Genomic DNA, 21,888 nt, shown 5'->3' on the forward strand with positions numbered 1-21,888 from the left:
AAAAGAATATATCATAACTTAATTATGTTTGAACTTTGACATCATGGTATGATATGATTTTTGTAGTAGTTTGATATTGTGGAAAGAGATGGGTATGAGAAGGTGGTGGAATTGTGGGCTTTTAATGGATGCGATGTTTTCAAAGGGCATGTTCCTAGGGGTGCGGTCGGTTAATTATGGGTTTTTTGAGAAGGTTCATGTCTATTGAGGGGGGTATTTTGGTCTAAGAAAATACGTGCCACAAGTGTTGGGGGTTTTCTGTGGTCGGTTGATTACGGGTTTTTTGAGAAGGTTCATGTCTATTGGGGGTATTTTGGTCTAAGAAAATACGTGCCACAAGTGTTGGAGGTTTTCCTTTTATATAGTAGTATGATGATATGATATGATAGTATGATAGTATGATATGATAGTAGGATATGATCTGAAAAATTAAGTGACATTTTGTAAAATAAAAAAATCTATATTTTTTTCACTTGTGTAACACTTCAAGTTGACCAGATTGGGCAACACATAACATGGGCCGCTTAAGTGGGATTTTTATTTGCAGCAGCAGCCGTTGCTGCGATCGCAACACGTGTAAGGATATTAATCTAATGGTTCAAAATGAAAACCCATGGACTTTATTGTAGATATAATTTTTTTCCTTTACAAAAGCTCACCTATTCTTTTGAAATTTACATAAAGAAGTCCCTGTGTTCACGCGACTCAAATGACCTCGATTTGGGGATTTCCTATTTCGCGGTCTGATGTCCTTCTCTGCTCTTACAGTAGTGGTTGCTGTGATAATATCACTATCAGCTTGAGCAATGAAGGTCAAGAACATTGGCTGGCATGTCCGAACTCGAAAATATATCAAACACAGACTCGTAGCCAACCTGAGATCATGAACATGAAAGGGTTCCACAAACCAAGAGTATGTTTAATTTGATGGGATTTCGTCCCAGTTCTATCCATCAGCATTATTAATACAACACAACGGAGAGATCCCTGCATCTTAAGAATAGGGATTGGATTGTTGGCTAATCAGGAAGAGAACTGCAGTGGCGGAGCCACGTTGGGACCGGAGGGGGCCATGGCCCCCGAATATTTTGAAATTGTAAAGATCCTTGTTTTTTTTTTTTCCTTATTTCTCTATCTTTGAATGTGAAATATCACTATTTGGCCCCCTCCAAAAATTAAAAATAAAAATTAAAAATAAAGATGATGGGTGCAAATGTCATTCATAATCTCTATCTAATGGTTATCATTAAATCCCTAGTTTTAAGGAATAAAATGTTAAATTCTAGTTAAAAACTAATTTACGATCCATGAATTTCTCTTTATATATTCTCTCCTATTTTCATTTCTATTTATTCTCTCATGAATCAAATCTTTTATTCCTATTTTTTCTCTTTTTTTTCTCACACGTCTCACAAAATATTGAAGTTGTTAGCAAACTTTGGAATTTTCCTAAATCTTCTCCACATCAGGTATTCACTCTCTCTTTCTAAAATTATTCACTCTCACACTCACGAATTTTCTATTAATTTACATAATTTTTAATGTAGACTCTACATTAAAATATAATAATATATTCTGAGATGGGACCTATAGTGGGTCTCACATTGGCCCACATACATTCGGCCCCCTCCATATTCAATCCTGGCTCCGCCCCTTAGAGAAGTGAATTGGGAAATTGGGAAATTGGGAAATCAGGTCTGTGTCTTCGTGGAATGGAAGTGAAAGAAAATGGATTTCTGGCCAGAGTTTCTAGCAACCAGCTGGGGGAAAGAGTTTGTTGCAGGGGATTTGGGGTAGCCGCATGGGTCATCTTTGGCTACCCTCTGGACACGCTGAGGATCCGCCTTCAACAATCTTCTAAACCCACCTGATTTGCCGTCAGTCTCCTTCACCGTAGCGTCGCTTCTGAGGGAGCTTCCACTCTCTACCTTGGCATGGCCGCTCCATTAGCCTCTGTCACCTTCTAGGTTGGCTTCCATTTCTTATATCTGCTCTTTCGCTTTGTTCTCAATCTTCATTGCTCGAGCTGTGATCTTAGAAAGCGAAATAGAAAATCCCCAAATTGAGGTCATCTGACTATCTGAGTCGCATGAACACAAGGACTTCTTTGTGTAAATTTCAAAAGAATAGGTGAGCTTTTGTAAAGGGAAAAATTATATTTACACTTAAGTCCATGGATTTTCATTACAACCATTAGATTAGTTTCTGTACAGTGGTGTTGCGATAGCAGCCGCTGCCGCAAATATAAATATGCGCCTAATGGGCAGGCCAGTGTCTGGGTTGAAAAAAACTCAAAACGAAACGGAAAACCCAAACGTCAATTCCTCGTCTTCTTTATGACTAAATCTTCAAAACCAGCCGCTGGCCCGCTGTCGTTGCAAAGGCAATTCCACTTCTTCTTCCCCGTTCTGGAGACCTAGTCCGTGAGTTCTCTGTTCGGTTGCAAGCGCTTCATCTCTCTTCCGTCTTTTCCGTCTTGGTGTTTCCTGGTGGTAGGATTGTGAGAAGGAGAGCTGTTAACTGAAGGTCAGTTCAATAAATCTCAGAGTTGATGGATTATTTAAGGTTGTCACCATTAACATCTTCAGTGTGAAGAAAATGTGAAACTCAAGGCTTGTAATAATACTTGTTCGTTGTAGAGTTGCTTACTGATAATAGTAAAGGAAGGAAAGTTGAGGCCTTTCTCGAAATTTTACGTTTCACCAGTGCAGGTTGTGGCGAAAACCCAAATGTTCCCAACATTCAATATTTAAACCTACTCATGGGATCAGTAACTGGGCCGACTATTATATTATTGCATTTCATTCACATAGTTAAAGGACTTGCAAAGAGAAACTGTACACTCCAGCCGTTAGTATTCACTTAAATCCTGTGGTTTACTTACCGGCTGCCAAAAGCATCTCACTGCTCACACGGATTATACCAGGAACTTGCAAACCCAACCCAAATCCAGGGAAAGTATGTGCAATTGGTTGAAGCAACCAACAAGAAGGCAAAAGTACGAGTCAGCGATATTACAGATTTTCCATGTATGGGAAAACCCAAGTTGAGGAATGATATAATAATGTTGGACCTGGCCAGGTACATAAACTTTTCCATCATATTCAACAGAGCCAAATGGACTCCCGCTAGTGAAAATTGCATGGCCCAGCGAATTGGGACAGAGATTTTAGATTTTTGTTTACTGTTCAAATCATCATATGTGTATCTGTTAGGATACATCACTTCTTGCGACTGTCATGGATCGTGTGATGGATGTTGTGTAGGTTTCTTTTTGTTTAACAAGATTTTGTATATGCTATTATTTTGTTTATTAGGTTGTGAATGTCTGTTATATGTTTCCATGCTTGTAGGTTGCCATTCCCAAACATCTTAAAGGTGTCATTCAGCAAAATGGAGAAGAAGAACAGGTAATTAAGACAAAATGAGGAGCTAGGTCAGTAATTTAGTTTTTGTTCTTCCTCTTCTTCACGTCTTTGTCCCAAGATATATCAGCGAAGGTCAGTGAGTTATTTTCAGCTCCATGCCTTCTTTCTCTTCTCCATCTTTGTTCCAAGTCAAATCTGCTGCTAGTCTTAGGTCCCAGAATCTCAGTCTACTGTAGTGGCAGAAAAGGAGTCTCTGGACTATGTTCTCTGTAAGTCCCTTCCTCTTTACAGATGCTCGTAGTCCGTTCTTCCTCCCGATCGATGGCGGCGGGAAGTCTCCATTCATGCATCCCCTCCTTTTTGTTTTTTCCTTGTCTGCTATTGAATTATGGTTAGTTATTTTTCAAATCAGGTTCCACGGCCATGAAATATGTTTGTTTGGTGAATCCACATTATATAAACAGTAACTTGTCTTGTGATTTTGCTTGAAAACAATTGTCTGTGCCATTTATGTATCATCAGTCAATTCCCTACCCACCGTCACACACTGCTTCTTAGGGATCCCCTTGGAATCACTTTTTATCCTTCCATCATTGTTTAATCGTAAACAATCCTATTTAACTGAGTGAACAAAGCCTAATCGCCGCTGAATGAGGTTGACTACATTGATTGTATTTTAACCATTCAACTCATTTCAAAGTTTTAGAGTTGTTGTCAACCCAAATTCATGCTTTTCTTTTTGCCTTTCACCCAAAGTTAATAAGTGAAATGCTGAATATTGATATATTTCCAGTTAAAATGCTATACTACCAAACTTTCTATGAACCTACTTTGAGTATCCTCATCTTTTATCTCTTCGGTGAATCTTAACTTTTAACACTTCAGGAGTCGGCACGTCTCATGAAGGATCGAACATCAGTTAGAGCATGAGTGTAATCTCAATCCCATCAACCAAGCAAAGATCTAAGGATGCACAGGTTAAAGGACATTGTACATGGTATCATTGAGAGGAGATTAGTGCCACACAGGCTACCATTCATCTCTGGATGGGTTTTGCCTCACAAGCAGCATTATGTAACTTCTGAATTGGTTGGAAAGGTAGCAGATCCTTGGAAGGAGAGACACTTTCTTCTAATATTTCGTGGATGGTCCTCATCTGCCCATTTGGCTGAAGGTATGTTGCAATTGATTCTACGTTTTACTGTTCCTAAATCACTATATTTATGGTTTCAGAGGTCAGCATTTCTGTTAATTTTTTTTTTGGGTGTGAAAATTTCTGTAACTCATTTAACGGTGCTTCGTTGCACCTTTTTCTTTTAACCTGCTTACTTGTAATTGATTTTATTATTTTGTAGATCTAAGGAAAAATACCCGTACTGTCTTAATATAACAATTGCAATTTAAAAAAACTCAAAAGTTATGATTTAAATTAAACGTCAAAGATTCTAGCTGAAAGTTAAACACTTTCCTTTGCACTGCATCAGCATGGTGGTTCAGTGCTTGATTGTATCAGCTTGGATTCTTTTAAGGAACACAATGATTACTAAATTCGCTAGTTCACTTACCTCTGATGTAGTTCCCTTTGCTGGCCTACAATATTTGTAGGAAGAAGAAGCACCAGGACTAGCAGCTGGTCTGACTGAGCCTAGTTTAGGTTGGTCTGGCCCTGCTCTTATAGAACACCCAAGTTGAAGACTTAATACGTCCCTAAAATTTCCTTATTTAGAAGCCAGTTCAGCAGCTAGGAGTGGAGATTGATTACAGCTTCTAGAAGGATGAGTTGCTTTATTTTTTTTATTTTATTTCCTATGTTGATTGCTCTCTACACAAGCAAGTTAGTTTTAGTAAGTCCTTGTTAGGCATTTGTTTCTATTCGAGTACTGTCTGCTTGTGTTCTTTCCTTTTTGGTTGTTATTTTTCAACTTTTTAACTTTCTGTTTTGGAGAGCCTAGCAATCTTGTCAAGGGGCCATGAGTTGTGATATTATTGTTTATACTTGAAATCCATGAAATTTATGTTGCTTACTTGAGAAAATGGTTTGAGAATTCAGTCTTAGAGACCAAGTTGGCGGTTGAAAAACCTGAGTTGTATCGATATCTCTGTGTTGGTACATTTTCTGCAGATAATGTTGCTGCTATTAAAGCCAAAAAAGTCAAGAATGTTTCCAAAAAATCAGTTGTAGAATTCAGCAAGGTTGATGTAGAGCTGCTTCCAACAGTAATCCTTGTTGGGCGTCCAAATGTAGGCAAGTCGGCGCTTTTTAACCGGTAATTGGCTAATTATGCTATTATTTGGCTTATCTGGAATGGTGTACTACTTACCAGAGCAAATTATTTAGATTTATTCATCCCCCAAAACAAACAGGGAGAAGAAAACCTTATAGATTAGTTACTTGGATTTTTTGGCAAAGCTAGTTTTATCCGGAGGAGAGAAGCTCTTGTGTACAACACTCCTAATGACCATGTTACAAGAGACATACGTGAAGGTGTTGCAAAACTGGGTGATTTGCGGTTCAAGGTATTGGATTCAGCTGGCTTAGAAATGGCAGCATCTTCAGGAAGTATTCTTGACAGAACTGCAGGAATGACAGCAAATGTTCTGGCGAGGTCTCATTTTGCGATCTTCTTAATAGATGTGAGGTTAGAGATTATTTTTAAACATGCATTAGCCTCACATTTCGTTTTGTTTATTTTATCCCATGGATAAGTAATATGCCGATACTGACAGGCCTACTGCAGATTTTTTTTTTGTGTTGGCCATTGTAACTTTTTATCTTACTTCTGTTAAATATTTCCTTACAGAGATGGCCTACAGCCATTAGATTCTGAGGTTGGGAAGTGGTTACGCAGGCATGCACCTGGACTCCGTACTGTTTTAGTGATGAACAAATGTGAATCCTTTGATGACCAAAATGTCACTGCTGCAGCTGGAGAAGCCTACAAATTAGGATATGGTGACCCTATTCCAATGTCTGCTGAGACTGGATTGGGTATGGCAGAACTCTATGAAGCTCTTAGGCCTTTGCTTGAGGGCTACATGTTTCATATTTTAAGTGGTAAGAAATTTCTGGTGAAAAATTCAATGTGGTGGACTTAATTGCCTACATAAATGGTAAAAGAGCATGCATTGACTTGATTTTGTATAAGATGCAATTGCTGGAGTTTCTTACATGTATAATGTATTTTAGGTCTACCAAACATTTTGGCATTAATTGTGTCAGATAAATTTATTAATCTAAAAATTTTCATTCTTGAATATTATGGTCCCTTGAAATCCTTACTTTATTGTGTTGCCTGCAACAAGTGAGCCAATTTTAACTGCATCATTATTTGGTTTTCTTATGGCAGTTTCCTTTATTTAGGTTTTACCTTGCTTTGATATTCTAAGAAATTGAGAACTTTGTGGTAACTAGTATATATGTAGGAATGGTAATCGGTAACAAGTCTGCTTCTTCGTTTTACATAGACTGATAGGTAGACCTGTAAACGGATCGGATTCGGCACGGATACACCAGTATCTGAATCCGAATCCGAATCCGAATCTAATTAGCAAAACCGCTATTGAATCCGAATCTGGCAGAAATTTAGAATAGACATCTGAATTTGAATCCGGAACTTCATTGGATATCCGATAAACTATCCAATTACTAATTGGTGATTGTCAGTTTTATTTATTTATTTTTGTTTTCCGATTTTCAATTTCCGATTACCGATTACCGGTTTCCGAATTTGATTATTAGCTTCTTTTTTAGAGAAAAGTATTTATACTTTACTCTAACCGGATAATTTCCAATTTCTGATTATCCAGTTACCGATCACCAGTATCCGAATCCGATTATCATCCTTTTTCATAGAAAAAATATTGAATCCTTTATTCTATCTGGATAACTTTTTATCTGGATATTATCTGATCCGATAAGCAATTATCCGAATCCGAATCTGGTTGCTTAACGGACGGATACGGATATTTTTCGGTAAGAAAAATTCCGGTTATGGATACCTTTAGACGTATACGAATGCGAATTTGGAGGCGAATTTCGGCTATCCATTTACAGGTCTACTGTTAGGGGAATGCTGGCTTTTCTTCTTTTGTGAGTTCCAAGTACATTCTTGGCCGTAAGAGAACTTAGAAGAGTTCTCTGTTTGTTATTAGTTGTATCAATCAAGGTTAGAGAACTCGATCTTGATGGCCGTCTCGGTGGCCAAAAAACTGGAATGGAGAAAGTTTCTCCCGTCTTGACCTTACTCGGTGGCTCATCTTGGTGGGTTGTAGGGTTCTTTTGGGGCAGATTTTGACTATCCATTTATAGGTCTAGTTGGAGTGAAGAGTCTTCTCCGAAAACACGTTGCTTGTGTTCTTCTAGGAGATTAGGCAAGAAAAAGTGTGAGGTTCAAATTTAATTCATATTAGTTGCAGTCCTTTGATGGTATCAGCTCCAAATGAGTTATAACTTCAGACACAAGCTATTCTACAGTTTGGGCTTTAAACACCAAATGCAGTAACCCCTTTCAACTTTTTACATTAAGGAATCAATCTTGGACTTTAACCACCAAGCACAGATAACCTCTTGGACTATGAACACTGATAAATACTTGGGACTTTAAACACCAAGCACAAACAACTTGGGCCTGAAACTCCAGGGAGCTAATCGGTCTAGGCTTGCAAACATTAGACAGATGTCTCTTACAAAGAAGGAAGGCAACAGCCAAGTCTGCAATCTACTATTTTTATAATAAAATATGTGTTTAGTGGATGGTGGACCACAGTTGTACCCCCAAGGTCAAGGCATTGAAACAGGCCTTCAACAAAAATTGTTGGGTCAAGTGTGTAGGAAAACTGCCACCCCCGGCGGGACTCTGCTTGTGCAGAAGCCTTTGGCACTGGGTTCACCCTTTTAGTGCACCCTATTGTAAATTTATAACCTTGTGTCCTTATATAAAAACCTCAAAAATATACTTCTACTTCAACAAGGAAAGGCCTAACCCATTCCTTAACATATTCGGCAATTTCAGAAAACTTCAAAAGTTAATAGACGCGCAATAAATCCTAATTTCATTTGACTATCAGTCATGTGCTAGTCACATGCTAACTAAATTGAACCATTAGTTCAACTGGTTCAATCTTAAAACATATCAACTATTTGCTCACTAACAAGCTATTTTCATTTTGTTGCTCAATGACCCTTTTTTTTTGTTCTTCTTTTTCCCTTCAACAAACAAATTGTTATATTCTCTGTTTGTTGGGTAGCTATTAAAGGCAATCTTGAGATGCATAATGTTGGAATTGTTTAGTGATCCTTGAGCTCTGATCTCCCCCCTTCTCTTTCTCTGACAAAGAAACTCAGGAAAATATCTCCGTTGAGGGTGAGGACTCTAAAGTACCTTTGCAGTTGGCAATTGTAGGACGACCTAATGTTGGAAAATCAACACTGCTGAATGCATTATTACAGCAAGATCGTGTTCTTACTGGGCCAGAAGCTGGTTTGACAAGGGACTCGGTCAGAGCTCATTTTCAATTTCAAGGGAGGACTATATACTTGGTGAGTTTTAAGGTTCAATATGCTTTTTGAATAATCTTATAATCTGAAGATATTGCATTACCATTTTTATTTGAATAGGCATGTTTTATGGTCACAGGATTAGTAAGCCTAAACTGATGTGGTGAATGAGACATCCTCACCCTATGTAGATATTTATATGAAACTTTGATTTCATTCATCATGGTTGATTTTACTTAGCTCGTCCAATGGGCGTTGATAAATTCCTTGAGATTGGGTAGGTTTGAGATGGGATGAAAACTTAAGGGAATGGGATAAAACTTCCAAGTGTTAATGATTTTGGATGGGTTGGATTGGGAGATATTGGGTTTCCTGATTTTGGAGGGATATAGGGTGATGATATTGAGTTTCTTGATCTAGGGTTTGGTGGGTCCATTAAAGGTGGAATTAGGATAAAAGGTCACCAGGTTTCGGGGGATGATGTTCCTAAAGTTTGGGACATTTATTGATTATATTGGTGTAGAATTGAACTTGAATTTTGGATATCTAAAAAAGTCTGAAAATTTAAGAAAATACAAGAAAAATAGAAAACCAATAAGAAAAGAGAAGGGGATGATAGGTATAGGCTATAGGATGGATTTCTAATGGATTCTAATGATTAGTATGGGTTTAAGGAAAATGAATATAGAAAGAAAAAGGAATTTAGGGTTGGGGAATTTAGAAGGTTTGAAGGGAGAATTGGGGATGGGAATGATTCAACTTACAGTTTTAGAAAATAATTGTAGGTTGAATTTATGATAGGAAGATTTGATCTTTTAGGAAATTCAAGTAACAAGAATAAGAGAGGGGGGGGGGGGTGTGTCAAACTATCAGTTTGAACCACAAAAATTTCAGATTTTTTGCCAGACGAGGTTAAACCTGGGGACAAGATATTATTTTCAACGGAGATGGGTCGAAACCATTGTGTCGGCCGAGTTGAGCTAGACCGGTCCAACCCTTTATGAAGTTCCCATATCTCGCTCAAGTTTTGTAGAATTTCAAAGAACTCGTAGGTACCACCCAACGAAATTTCGGTGAGAACATAGTCCAAATATCGGTCGAAACCACCAAAATTTTGGATTATTTGCTAGCCGAGACAAAACTTGGGGGTCGATATATTCTTTTCGACCCAAATGGGTCGAAACCCTTTTCTGATCGAGTTGAACTAGACCGAACCAACCTTTATAAAGTTTCCATACCTTGTTTGAGTTCTGCGGAATTTTGTAGAACTTGCAGGTACCACCCAACGAAATCTTGGTGATTTCTCCCATTTTTGCTTCTTTGTATCCTCTTTTTTCACTAAAAAATCATCAATCCTTTGTATTCCTTCACCTTGGTTGTTGCTGTGGAATTTTGGATTATTTCTTCACTAATGGCTTAAATGATGTTGGATTGCTTTAAGATTAATATATGCTTAGTCTAGGAGGTCGATCTATGATTGTGTGTTAGGTTTATTTTTGATGAATGCCGCTATTTTTTATTTTTTTATTTTCTGGTTAAAAAAATCTTTCCAAAATTATGTATTTTGAAAAAAATTGGTTTCTATATATGATGTTGGCATTCAATTTAATGTATGTGAGACACCATCACTCGATCTACGCTCTGATTGTGTCAAATTTAATTTTTGGTTGATGACTATGTATTTTAATTATTTAAAATTATTAAATATATTCTGAAATTATTTAAAAATAAAAAAATGCTAATTATTTTTTATTGTATACTTAAAAATTGGAGAATATTATTAAAACTTTACAAGTATGTATGTAATTATTGGAAAGGTTTTCTATGATGACAATCATGTTATTAAGTTAGTAATGTAATTTTTGTTTTTGGTGAGAAAACAAAACTTTTATTAGAGATAACCACAATTACATAGATCCGTTACCAATGCATCATGCTTGTTCCTATACTTAGCACTAACCAAGATTGGATAGCCAAAATTAGTGAACCAGGTTAACAAAAAATCATTCCTAACGACCCTATATCAGCATTTAGATCCTTCTTTAGAATGTTAACCAGAGATGAGATAGCACTTTGTGGCCATACATTACTTTGAGGTTTTGGGAGAAGATCAAGGACTTCTAGCTGATTGCACCAGATTTGGTTGACCCTGGTTTGAGAAAGGAGAGGATGATCTAGTCCCAAGGTTATGCATGAAAGCACATCTTGTGAAAAATTGTCATTATCAAAAAAGGCCATTGATAAAAAAGGGTGAACTGGTGCCAAAGGCTTTTGCACAAGTAGAGTCGGGGGGGGGGGTAGTTTCCTACACAATCTTACCCCAACAATTTTTTTCTAGAAGCATGTTTCGATGCCTTAACCTCAAGGCTACAATTATGGTCCACCAACCATTGCACTAAGGCCCACCTTGTCCTGTTCATTTGTGAATTATGAACCCTTGCACACATTAAAATAGTATAATTAATAGATATTGGTTCATGTAAAGGAGCAAATACAATACTACGATAACATGAATCAAAGGACTTAGGCTCCTGGGCTCTTGGTGGATCGATACCTTGCTCATTGATTTGTTTAGACATAAGAAATATGACCCGTAAGGGATCAGGTCCAAATAATTGAGCAACACATCATTGCGCATCATCCACACAAAGTAGTACATAATCATAATAACTGAGAACATCCATCTGAGAGTAATTCTATCAAGTTTCTAGTAAGAAAACAAAGAATTGAAGAGCTGGAAACTGTGATGATCCAGTTGGTTCGACCAGCCGCTAGTTCAGGGTTCCATCCGTCCCTAACCGATCTCCTTTGTTAGTTGAGCGGAGACTGACTGATCATCAGGACCCATATATTCCAGGTGGCGACTCCCCTTTCCCATCCTCCAATCGAGGAAGGCGAATTGTATGACCTTAATGCCCAATAACGACCGGCAGTCAGCTAGGGACCCATTTGGTGTGTGCTCGGCGCGCGTAAGGCCTGTGGCTAGAATCGGCTACAAGAAAATCCGCACAATGACTTCAAAAGATCTCAGAGAGGGAAGAAAGGGAAGTCATGTAGAAGAAGTGCAAAAACAATCCTGGGAAGTTGAAGGAGGCCTCTCTTACTGAACTGAATTTTTCTGTTGCAAGTGTTGAAGGTTGAAGTGGCGCCTTAAAGATTGGAAAAAAAAAATTCTTTCGAGAATATTTTCAACAAGGTAAACCAAGGATAATTTGAATAGTGCCGAGTTGTTGTTGCAGTTGGTCGGATAAAGCCTATGCTGGCTGATCTACAAAAGGTCAAAGATGATCACCAGAAGGTTAGTAAGAAAACAGAGAATTGCATAGATGAATTGAGGACCTACGAGAGAGAAATTCAGTTTTTAATCCCAAAGGTCCAATTGCCCAAATACTGTTAGTCTATTCATAAGAAAGAAAAATGTGATAGACTTTGAATAATCACCACAAAAAACAAAAGTAGGTTGAATTGAAGTCCGTCAAAATAAGATAACATCAATCAGGATCCTTACATCTAGCTCACGCCCATGGGGCAAATTTCGGTCGAAACCTAAGTTCCATCCCAGGCAAAAACTGAAATCTCTAGGTTTCGACACTTTTTTGAAATTTGGACCCTAGGTTTCGGGTCTTATATGACCTCCATTTCATTTGATTTGTTTGCTCCTACCTATTCGAAGGATAATAAACACAATGGAACTAGTATTTTGCCCAAAAAATCACTGAAAATTTATCATCCAAGTATACTAACAAATGATTGGTTCTGACAATGTACAAATTGTATTGCATACAAGCATAAAATCATTAGCATACATGAATTGTTTAATAGAATTGTTGCATATACGACAAGTCAACAAAATAGAATGACCAACTAGATCAAGTGATGTTGTCTCACATATAAGTTCAAGCCCATATATCATGTATACACACAATCATGGCTTATAGTTTGAGACTAAACATATGTTAATTTCAAAGCAATACAAGATCATTTAAGGCAAGCAATACAAGATCATTTAAGGCATGCATAAAACAAAAGTAAAAAAAAATAAAAAATGGAATTGTTGGGTATGGCTCATGCTTCATATGCTATTGCCGAAGGAGTTTCATCTGTAGCTGTTGTGGCTTAAGAGGTGCTTGAAAGCAAAAAAGGTGTTTGAAGACAAAGGAGTTTTGGAAATCAGGTGAAGATGGGATTGAAATCAACAAAAACCAAGGAAATACAAGTTGTAGTGTCAAAACCTGTGAAATTTGGTCGAAACTTTGTAAGGGTAAGAATTTTTGTGAATTTCGTTTTGTTTCAAATTTTGCAAGCATTTCAGTTGAAATTTCCCCAGTTTCGACCAAAATTTATTCCATGCTCACAAAAAAAAAAAAATCTTGAATTTAGGATAATTCTTTATTTCTTAGAAAAAAAAATTCCATTAGGTAAACATCGAAGGACAAATTTTACTACTAGAACTGAAGTACAATTTATTTTCTTTAGTTTATTCTAATGTCTGGGGGCCTTGTTGCATCCCTAATCGTTTTTGTTTACAGTACTTTATCATTTTTGTAGACGACTTTTCTAAATTTACGTGATTATTTTAGTGAAGGTTCGGAGTGAAGTTTTAAAAATTATTATAGATTTTTTTTTGCCAAAAGTTTTACATAATTTACTATATCTATTAAATTTTTTTGTACGGATAATGCTTCGGAGTATATATGTAAAATGTGATTTTTTATTCATGTTCTACGAAAGGTATTTTCATCAATCTAGTTTCTCATATAGACCACAATGAAATGGTGTGGAAAGCTGCTATGGAATTGAAATTGAGGCTCCACATTTTAGGAATACCTGGACACTTGTGGATTTACAGAAAAGAGTTCTGCCTTGGTGGTTGGTATAGTTGGGTCTCAGACTAACTCTCAGACTTATATTGATGACTCTTCCTGTGCTTTAGTCAAGTGCGAGTATTGTGGCTGTGAACTCATCACACAAAAGATAAGTGTTAGAAGTTGCATGGCCGACCCACCTAGTTCTTGTGGAGGACAGAGCCAATCGTGGAAATTCCTAGGAAGCTGCTAATCAAGTGCATCTGGAAGACTTTAGTGCACCCGACATCTCTCTCCTCATGAGCTCCAACATCTTGGTTAGTTGATGACCAGACTTGAGATATCTTCTTCCACGGTGACCTAGTGTTGCCTCTGCTGTGGTGACCCGTTCTGAGCCTCCTTCCAACTTAGGTATTTTTGGTTGCCATCATGTTAGTCTAGGTGACAAAAGCGACCAAAACAATTGGGGCTCCGCCTAGGCGACAAAGCGGCACCTAGGAGGCATTGAGGCAATAAGGTGACAAAAGTGGTCGGGTTAAATTTTTTCAATACAACTACTTTCTATAATAAGCTAAACAAATATTCAATAGTCACATTCATCCCAAAGAAACAAGCATTCAAGAATCATAATATGAAAAATTATTCAAAAAAAGAACACAAACATAAGTTCATCTAATCAAACCATGGTTATCAAAGCGTCCACCCAGGCATTTACTGATTCATTGATTCTTGATGTTGAGTATGGCTTATGCTTCACATTTTGTTGCCGATGGGCACGGGGGTCCCGCTCCTCGGTGAGCGGGTGGGGGTTTGGGAGGCCGCCCCGGCGGGGGTGTAACTAAGTTCTATGTCACTTTGGGCCTTGAAGTTCCTTTCCACATTGGGTGTCAATTAAGCGGTTCAAAAACTGCTTTGCCGCCTAGGCGCACCTAGGAGGATGCTTTGACAACCATGGTTGCCATAGTGTATCCTTGAGCTCTTCCTCGAGGATAATTAACTTTTGGGCAACCAATCACATAACTAGTTCATCTTCTTTATTTCTTCATGTTCCTATGTTTCTCCCAATTATACTGTTTGTATTGCTGATGGGTCCCTTTCCCTAGTTTTTGGAAAGGATCCATTAGCTGTTCACCATCCTCATAGTTATCTTTGGTTTTGTATGTTCCCTATTTTTCTACTAACCTTCTGCTATTAATAGTATCACTTGGGACTTAAATGGCAAAATAGCTTTATTCCATTCTTAGTATTTTTCAGGACTTGGAAATGGGGTGTACAAGTGGCATTGGTAAACAGACAAGGGGACTTTACTTACTGGATAGTTCTCCATCGGCGTTAGCTACAGTCTCTAGTTCCTCTTCTCCTACTTTATTCACTTTGCTTCAGTGGCATTGTTGTCTTGGCCACCGTGCTTTATTTACTTAGCTATGCTTTTTCCTAATTTAGTTGAACCTTAAAATCCGAATGATTTTCATTGTGATGCTTGCATTTAAGCAAAGCAAATCAGACATATCTATCCTATTTATGATAATTGTAGCACTACTTTTTCTGTTATTCACTCAGATGGATGGAGTCCTTCCTATGTTGTTTCCTTCTCAAGATATCATTGAGGCTGCGTTTGTTTGCTGGAATAAAAGTGGGGTGGGAAAATTCTTGAAAAAAACAAAGTTTTCCTACTTTTCCTTTAAATCCTGAAAGTGTATATTGTTTGGTTGCTTGGGGTGAAAAAGTTAGAGACAAGTTTCCTTAATGTCTGGTGAGGTGGTAACCCAACTTTCTCACCCCAAGCCTTTTCAAAACCCCACAAAATGTGTGGGACTTTGTGGAAAAGTGTGGAAAAGTAAAATGTGGGACCCACAATTAATACTTTTCTACACTTTCCTTTCCTTTCCTTCTCCCTCACCCCACTACACATGGGTCCACATGTTTTTTTTCCCACCCCTTTTTTCCATCCCACCTTTGCAAACAAATGCAGCCTGAGTGTAACTTTTATTGACTATTGCACTAGAATCACATTGTTTATTTGATTTACCAGAAGAGTGATTTTTTCTTTCTTATTGTTTTCAAAATTTTCACAAAATGGTTATCACCCAATTTGAGGCATCCGTGAAAATTCTTTGCACTGATATTGAGTCTGAATATACAGTTGGAGAATTCCAAACCTATTTTGCTAATCATGGCATCATCCACCAAACCAGTTGTGTTGACAGTCCACTTGAAAATGGGGTGGTTGAACACAAGAATAGACATCTCGTTGAAGTTGGTAGGTCAGTAAGGTTCACGCAGGTTCCACTTCGGTTATGGAGTGATGCCACTCTTGCAACAGCCTATATCATCAATCGAATGCCATCCCGTGTACTCCAACAACGCTTCCCCTTGGGTCTACCTCCTTTACATTGTCTCCTAAGGTCTTTGGGTGTGTTGCCTTTGCTCAAAACCATCATGTTCATGTTAAACTTGATCCTCGTGGATTACAGTGTATTTTCCTCGGCTAATGTGTCACTTGAAAGGGGTACAAGAGTTCATATGCCTTCTCGAAGGATGGTTGTTATTATGGACGCAATCTTCTAGGATTACATTCCCTATTTTACCTTTGCACCTTTTTAGGGAAGAGAGAGCCTAGTGAAGAGGTTCCAATTCTAATCCCTCTGATGGAAATCCCTACTAACATTCCTGCTGATGATGCCCACTTGGAAGATGTAGTAATTTGAGAAGCCCAACAACTAATGGGCAAGGACAATGATATACAAGGGGGAGCAATAAGTTACATAGCAATCTCCTCTGGAAACATATAAAAAATGACCAGTGCTGGAAATTCCCTCTGCCATTCCTAGCCAATTGGAAGCTCCACTTCATGGTCCTATAAAGACTAATCCTGGTAAGTTTGTTCTTGTCTCAGTTTTTGGTCCTTCATTAAACTTACCAATTGCACTAAGGAAGCAAACCTGAGCATGCTCTAAGCACCCTATTTCTAACTATCTCATATAAATCACTATCCCTATTTTTTTCAAAGCTTTGTTTCTTCCTGTCCTCTACTTTTATTCTAACACCTGACAAGAAGCATTACCTCATTCACCATAGAAATAAGCTATGGATGAAGAGATGAGAGCCTTGGAAACAAAATCAAACATGGAATTTGGTAACCTTACCTACAGGAAAGAGGAATGTTAGATGTACATGATTGTTTGTTATAAAGCACAAAGTTGATGGTACTAAAGAAAGATATAAAGCTAGACTGGTGGCTAAGAGATTTACTCAAACCTATGGAATTCATTACTAGGAGACCTCTGCTCTAGTTGCAAAAATGAATACAGTACAGGTGATGCTCTTATGTGTAGTGAATCAAGGATTGGATCTTCAACAACTTGATCTAAAGAATGCCTTCTTTCATGGGGAGATTCAAAAGGAAGTGTATGGATCTACCACCAAGGTATACCTCTACTAAAACTCATGGGAATGTATGTTGTAAAATCCCCTACGATCCTAACCCGAAAATCCATATTGTAGGTCCGAGAACTTGGAACACGAGTAAAAGGCAACTGTGGGTCATCCAGATAGAAGCCATTGGGTTGGAACTTGAACAAATGGAAGTGGATGGTGATGATATTGAAGTTGGAGTATTGTTGAAGTTTGGAAGAAGATCTAACTCGAACAATGATGGATATGGAAAGTGGATCAAGATTTCATTGGCGGCAAGTTTGGAAGTCCCAAAGATCAGGTAAAACCCCCTAGGTGTGGGCTAAGTGTTGAAGAAGAGCCAAGGGAAGAACCACCCTTGAAACTGCTTTTGGAATAGTTCCAGGGGTATGGGTCTCCCCGGGTGACCCATACTAGTGCTCGCGAGTAAAAAAGGGTAGTTTTGGTATTTTGGACCCCCTATTTAATGATTTCTTTGTCCTAAAATGTGTTAGTCACTCCCTAGCCGTTAGAGAACGTCAAAGGCCTTGTTGCGAAAAGCTTTCCATGTTCCAACTAAGTTTTTTAAGGTTAGTTAACTCCTCCGTTTGATTTTTCGCCGTTAATGGATCCTTGTGGAGAGATCTTTAATTAAAAGAGACCTAAACCATATAAAAAAAAAAGACCTAAACCCTATTCTTATTTCTACTTTAGAGTGATTCCACAATCACTATTTTGCTTTTTTCTTTCTGGATAGATTTCGTTAGGTTTTCGATTCGATTTGAGTTTTTGAATGTCTTCTATTGATAGATCTTGTTCTTAGGTGTTTTTAGAATTTCCTTTTTGTTTTGGTAGTAGTTTAAAACCTAATCCCATGGTCGTCTGAATGCTGGATCAAATTATGTCCGTACTCGTCAAGGGTCTCCTTAGGCAACCCTTGTTGGGTATTGTTCAAGCGACCCATACCCCCATGGGTCGATTGACCAGGGTCTCCTAAGGAGATCCAGACCGTTACTGTTTGCGAGACTCGTACCCGACAGTGTTTGTTTTCGACTCTGTTTTTTATATAGGACTTCTAGGATGGTTTCTAACTTTCAACCATTGTTTAAATAGGATTGTTTGGGATGTGTTAGAGCATCTTTTGTGTCTTTTAAAGAAGTAAAATTCACTTGCAAGTAGAGGACCTTCATATATTTATGCTTATCTTTAATTCCTAATATGATATTATACTTGCATATTGAACTATATGCTACTGTTTAGAGACTTCTATATTCTTGCAATGTTCTAAAATTGTAGAATCGTGATTGTTTACTGAATTATAAGTGTTATTGTTGAGTCAGAATAAAAGTGGACTTGATTTGACGTTGTGGAGTAACCATAGCCGTAGGAACCTTAGAAGGAACATGTAGCTTAGGTGGCATCTCTAGGTTTGTCTAGGTGAAACATGGTTAGGCACCCCATCATGTCATTATCTGATCAGCGGGGGTTATTGATGCCGAGTGACTTGTGGCAGCAGTGTGGGGTGGTGGGCGCTCAAGACCGATAACCAACCCGTGAGAAAACACTATCACATTGTGGGGGCCATTCACTGGTAGGGTTGCATATAATAGGCTTGGGCTTGTGGGCGCCCAAGAAGGCGATATGCACAAGGGGACACGAGAGCTTCCCGCCCATTATATGTGAATGAGCAGTAAGGTCAAAATAAGGTGTAGTCCGAGTTGGTTGGAGCCATAGGTTACATTGACTCTAGATAGGGAAGGATACTGAACCAAGAAGGCGAGATGCATAAGGGGAGGTATCTGAACCTAGAATAATATGATTGAGTATATGACTTGCATTGAGTTAGGCTTTTCCTTGATTTGTGCCAGTGCTCATGCCAATGGTGTGGTGAGAGAGTGGTGACATAAACCCCAGCCAAGGTTGACGATGTGGATTGTTCCCCTTATCCAGTATCCGAGAGGTATTAGAGTGGTGAGACTTACCTAGAGGAGGTTGGCGTTATATCTTAATGCATGTCTACCTAAATAGAAACCTACATTTGTTAAGAGTATAGGATATTATCTTATCGCATTGCATTATCATGACACCTTTTATCATATCAACACATACTTATTGTTATCCCACGTTTGAATGATGGATATGCGTATTTATTTGAATTACTCGCTGAGTTCTTAGGAACTTATCCCTTGTGGTTTGTTGTTTTAGATGTCTACAGAGGTGAACAAGAGACCTCGAGTTCGAGTTCGGAGGTATTTCCCCTTGATTGTACAGTTGAGGAATCGATGGGAGCTTATTGTGACTTGTGGTACAATATGAGTGCCAGTATAGAGTGCTATTACGGCCCCAATCAACAGTGATAGGACTCACTTAATTCGCCATTAGGCTTACGAGTTAGATATAGATTCGAAGATGCAAGTGTATAAATGCTTGGAGAAGAAATCAAATCGTTGGAAGAATTAGACTGTGCTACTTCCCCCCCCCCCCCCCATTTTTAGCGTAACCTTTCCTTTGAGGATTAGTATTTAAACAGTTTGTCTTCGCTTTTGCTTATTGTTTTGAGATCCTTTGACTACTTACGAGATTTTTTTTACTTTTGACATTGAACTTTTGATTTACTCTTGCTCTTGATTATGTTATTATGTGGAATAGTGTGTGATGTGACATGAAATCGAAACTTGTGGTTGTGGATCACTTCCTTGGGTATTTGGGTAAATGGATATCGGTTGTGTGGATGTGACATATGTAAACTTAAACGTGATTTGTATGGGTTGAAGCAATTCCCAAGAGCATTGTTGGAAGATTCCATAGAGCCATGGTGTCTATCGGCTATAAATAGAGTAATGCTGATCATACCTTGTTTATCAAGAAGATTAGCACTTAAATACAATAGTACTGGTATATGTGGACGATATTGTTATTATCGGCAGTAATGAGGCAAAGATTTCGGCTTTGAAGGCAAAAAGCTCAGATATTTTTTGGGCATTGAACTAGCATATTTGAGTAATGGCATCTCTCTTTCTCAGAGGAAGGATACTTTGGATCTATTAGCAGAGGCAAGGATGCTAGGATGGAAGCCAATTGAAACTCCTATTAAGCCTAACACTTGAAGGCCAAAAAAGGGGAACCTGTGGACAAGACCAGCTATTGAAGATTAGTTCGGAAGCTAATTTTCTCTCCCTCTAGTCCAAACATCACTTTTTCTGTTGGCTTGGTGACTCAGTACATGCATGATCCTTATTTGACACATCTAGATGTTGTCTAATAGAATCTTAAGATATCTAAAGGCAGCCCTTAGGAAAAGGACTTTTGATTTCTCGTCATGGACATTTGAACATTGAGGCATACATAAATGCGGATTGGGCAGGATGCCCGGATGATAGGAAGTCTACCTCTGGGTACTACACCTATGTGGGAGGAAACTTAGTAACTTGGAGGAGTAAGATACGCGTAGTGGTTGTTAGGTCCAGTGCCAAAGCAGAATTTGGAGCAATGGCATAGGGTATTTGTGAAGTGTTATAGTTGAAAGGGTTACTTCAAGACCTGAGTACAGATTCAAACGCACCCATACAGTTGTTTTCAGACAGCAAAATTAGCATAGCCCGTAATCTAGGCCCCCAGGAAGGATCTAAGAAGCCTCTATAGACTGGCTGAACCTACGGGAGTGGTATTTTGGGCGGTCTTTGCCCTCAATTTACTCCTGAAATTAAATTAGGATTTATTTCAGGATTTCAGTGAGTGAGTCAGAGTCCAATTTGGATTTGTCTGGAGTTTTTGATCGTGAGTTGAAGTCGTGTTTTGAACCAGTTTGGTGTTAAGTTGGTTATTAATCATGTGCTATTAAACATAACTTAAAAGTGTGAGATCCTAGTCCAAGGGTTGAGATCTCTTAGTAATTTGATTCTCTTTTAAGTTTAGATAAGAGTCCAGTTTGATATGTAATAGGATCCGATCAGTCAAAGGGATCCCAGTTTGTGTTAGAGTCTTTTGTTTCAGGTATAAATAGCCTTCTCATTGTAAGTTATTTTCAGATTTGATGAATTAAAAAACTTTGAATGTCTAATTGCTCGAGTGTGGCAGGTTTCTTTGAGGGGGACCCTGTGGTGGTCTTTGAGAGTGTTTCTGAGATAATTCCAGCATTCAAGCAAGCATCCCATCAAGGTGTGAAGCATCAAACGGCAAGTACAACAGCCACCATCAAGTCTTAGAGCCATCCCAAATAAGTCTTAGCCTCACCCCCACCCATGCAAGTCTTCCCTCTACTTCCCCTACCCCACGCACCTTTCCCAGCCCCTTCCCCTCTTGTTTGACTTGACCTAGGAAACACCCCTAACCCCATCGCATCTAGTCTCTGCCCCTTCCTCTTAAATCTTCTGCATTCCCAGCCCGTCCCCTTTCGTCCTTCTTCTCAGCGGCACCAAATCCCAGCTCCTTTAAGATTCATTAATTACCAGGCCCAAATCTCTCCATTCAGCCCCTGTTAGAATTGCAGTAACCTAGAGAAACAAGTGTTAATCCTATTTTCCCCAAAGCAGCCCTAAATTCTGGTTTACAGATTTTCTGCACTTCCTCTTCTCCAAGTAGAAATTGCAGAATTTTGTGAAATTCCAGAGAATTCCTAAAACACTTTAAATCTCAACACTGCCTATCTGAATCAGTTCTAAACTGCAGAATAGTGCTCTGGTAGTGCTGAATGCAGGACAGCAGCTATTCCCCAAACCTTAGACCCATCCCAAGCCCTAGCCGAATCCTGGATGATCTAGGACTTGAATTTTCAAATCTGAATCTCAACTCCTATAGAATTTAGATCTGGAACTATACTTTTAGC

General features: G+C 38.5%; 1 protein-coding gene across 6 annotated transcripts in view; it reads left to right on the forward strand.

Annotated features, from left to right (window-relative positions):
• The first annotated feature begins 1,690 nt into the window (after positions 1-1,690).
• LOC149018734 (GTP-binding protein) overlaps positions 1,691-21,888 on the forward strand; it is a 41,062-nt gene continuing 20,864 nt past the window's right edge. For 2 of the 6 annotated variants that reach the window (XM_089152890.1, XM_089152896.1), the window contains exons 1-7: positions 2,142-2,526; positions 3,354-3,410; positions 4,254-4,542; positions 5,491-5,635; positions 5,783-6,007; positions 6,170-6,423; positions 8,705-8,907. In XM_089152890.1, coding sequence (XP_089009016.1) covers positions 4,338-4,542; positions 5,491-5,635; positions 5,783-6,007; positions 6,170-6,423; positions 8,705-8,907 — 1,032 coding nt within the window. In that variant the 5' untranslated portion in view covers positions 2,142-2,526; positions 3,354-3,410; positions 4,254-4,337. The other 4 variants (XM_089152893.1, XM_089152892.1, XM_089152894.1 and 1 more) reach the window with 4 other exon arrangements.

This window comes from Hakea prostrata, chromosome 4 (genome assembly GCF_041222555.1).
Source record: "Hakea prostrata isolate BN-2017 chromosome 4, UWA_Hpros_2, whole genome shotgun sequence".
Taxonomy (NCBI): Eukaryota; Viridiplantae; Streptophyta; class Magnoliopsida; order Proteales; family Proteaceae; genus Hakea; species Hakea prostrata.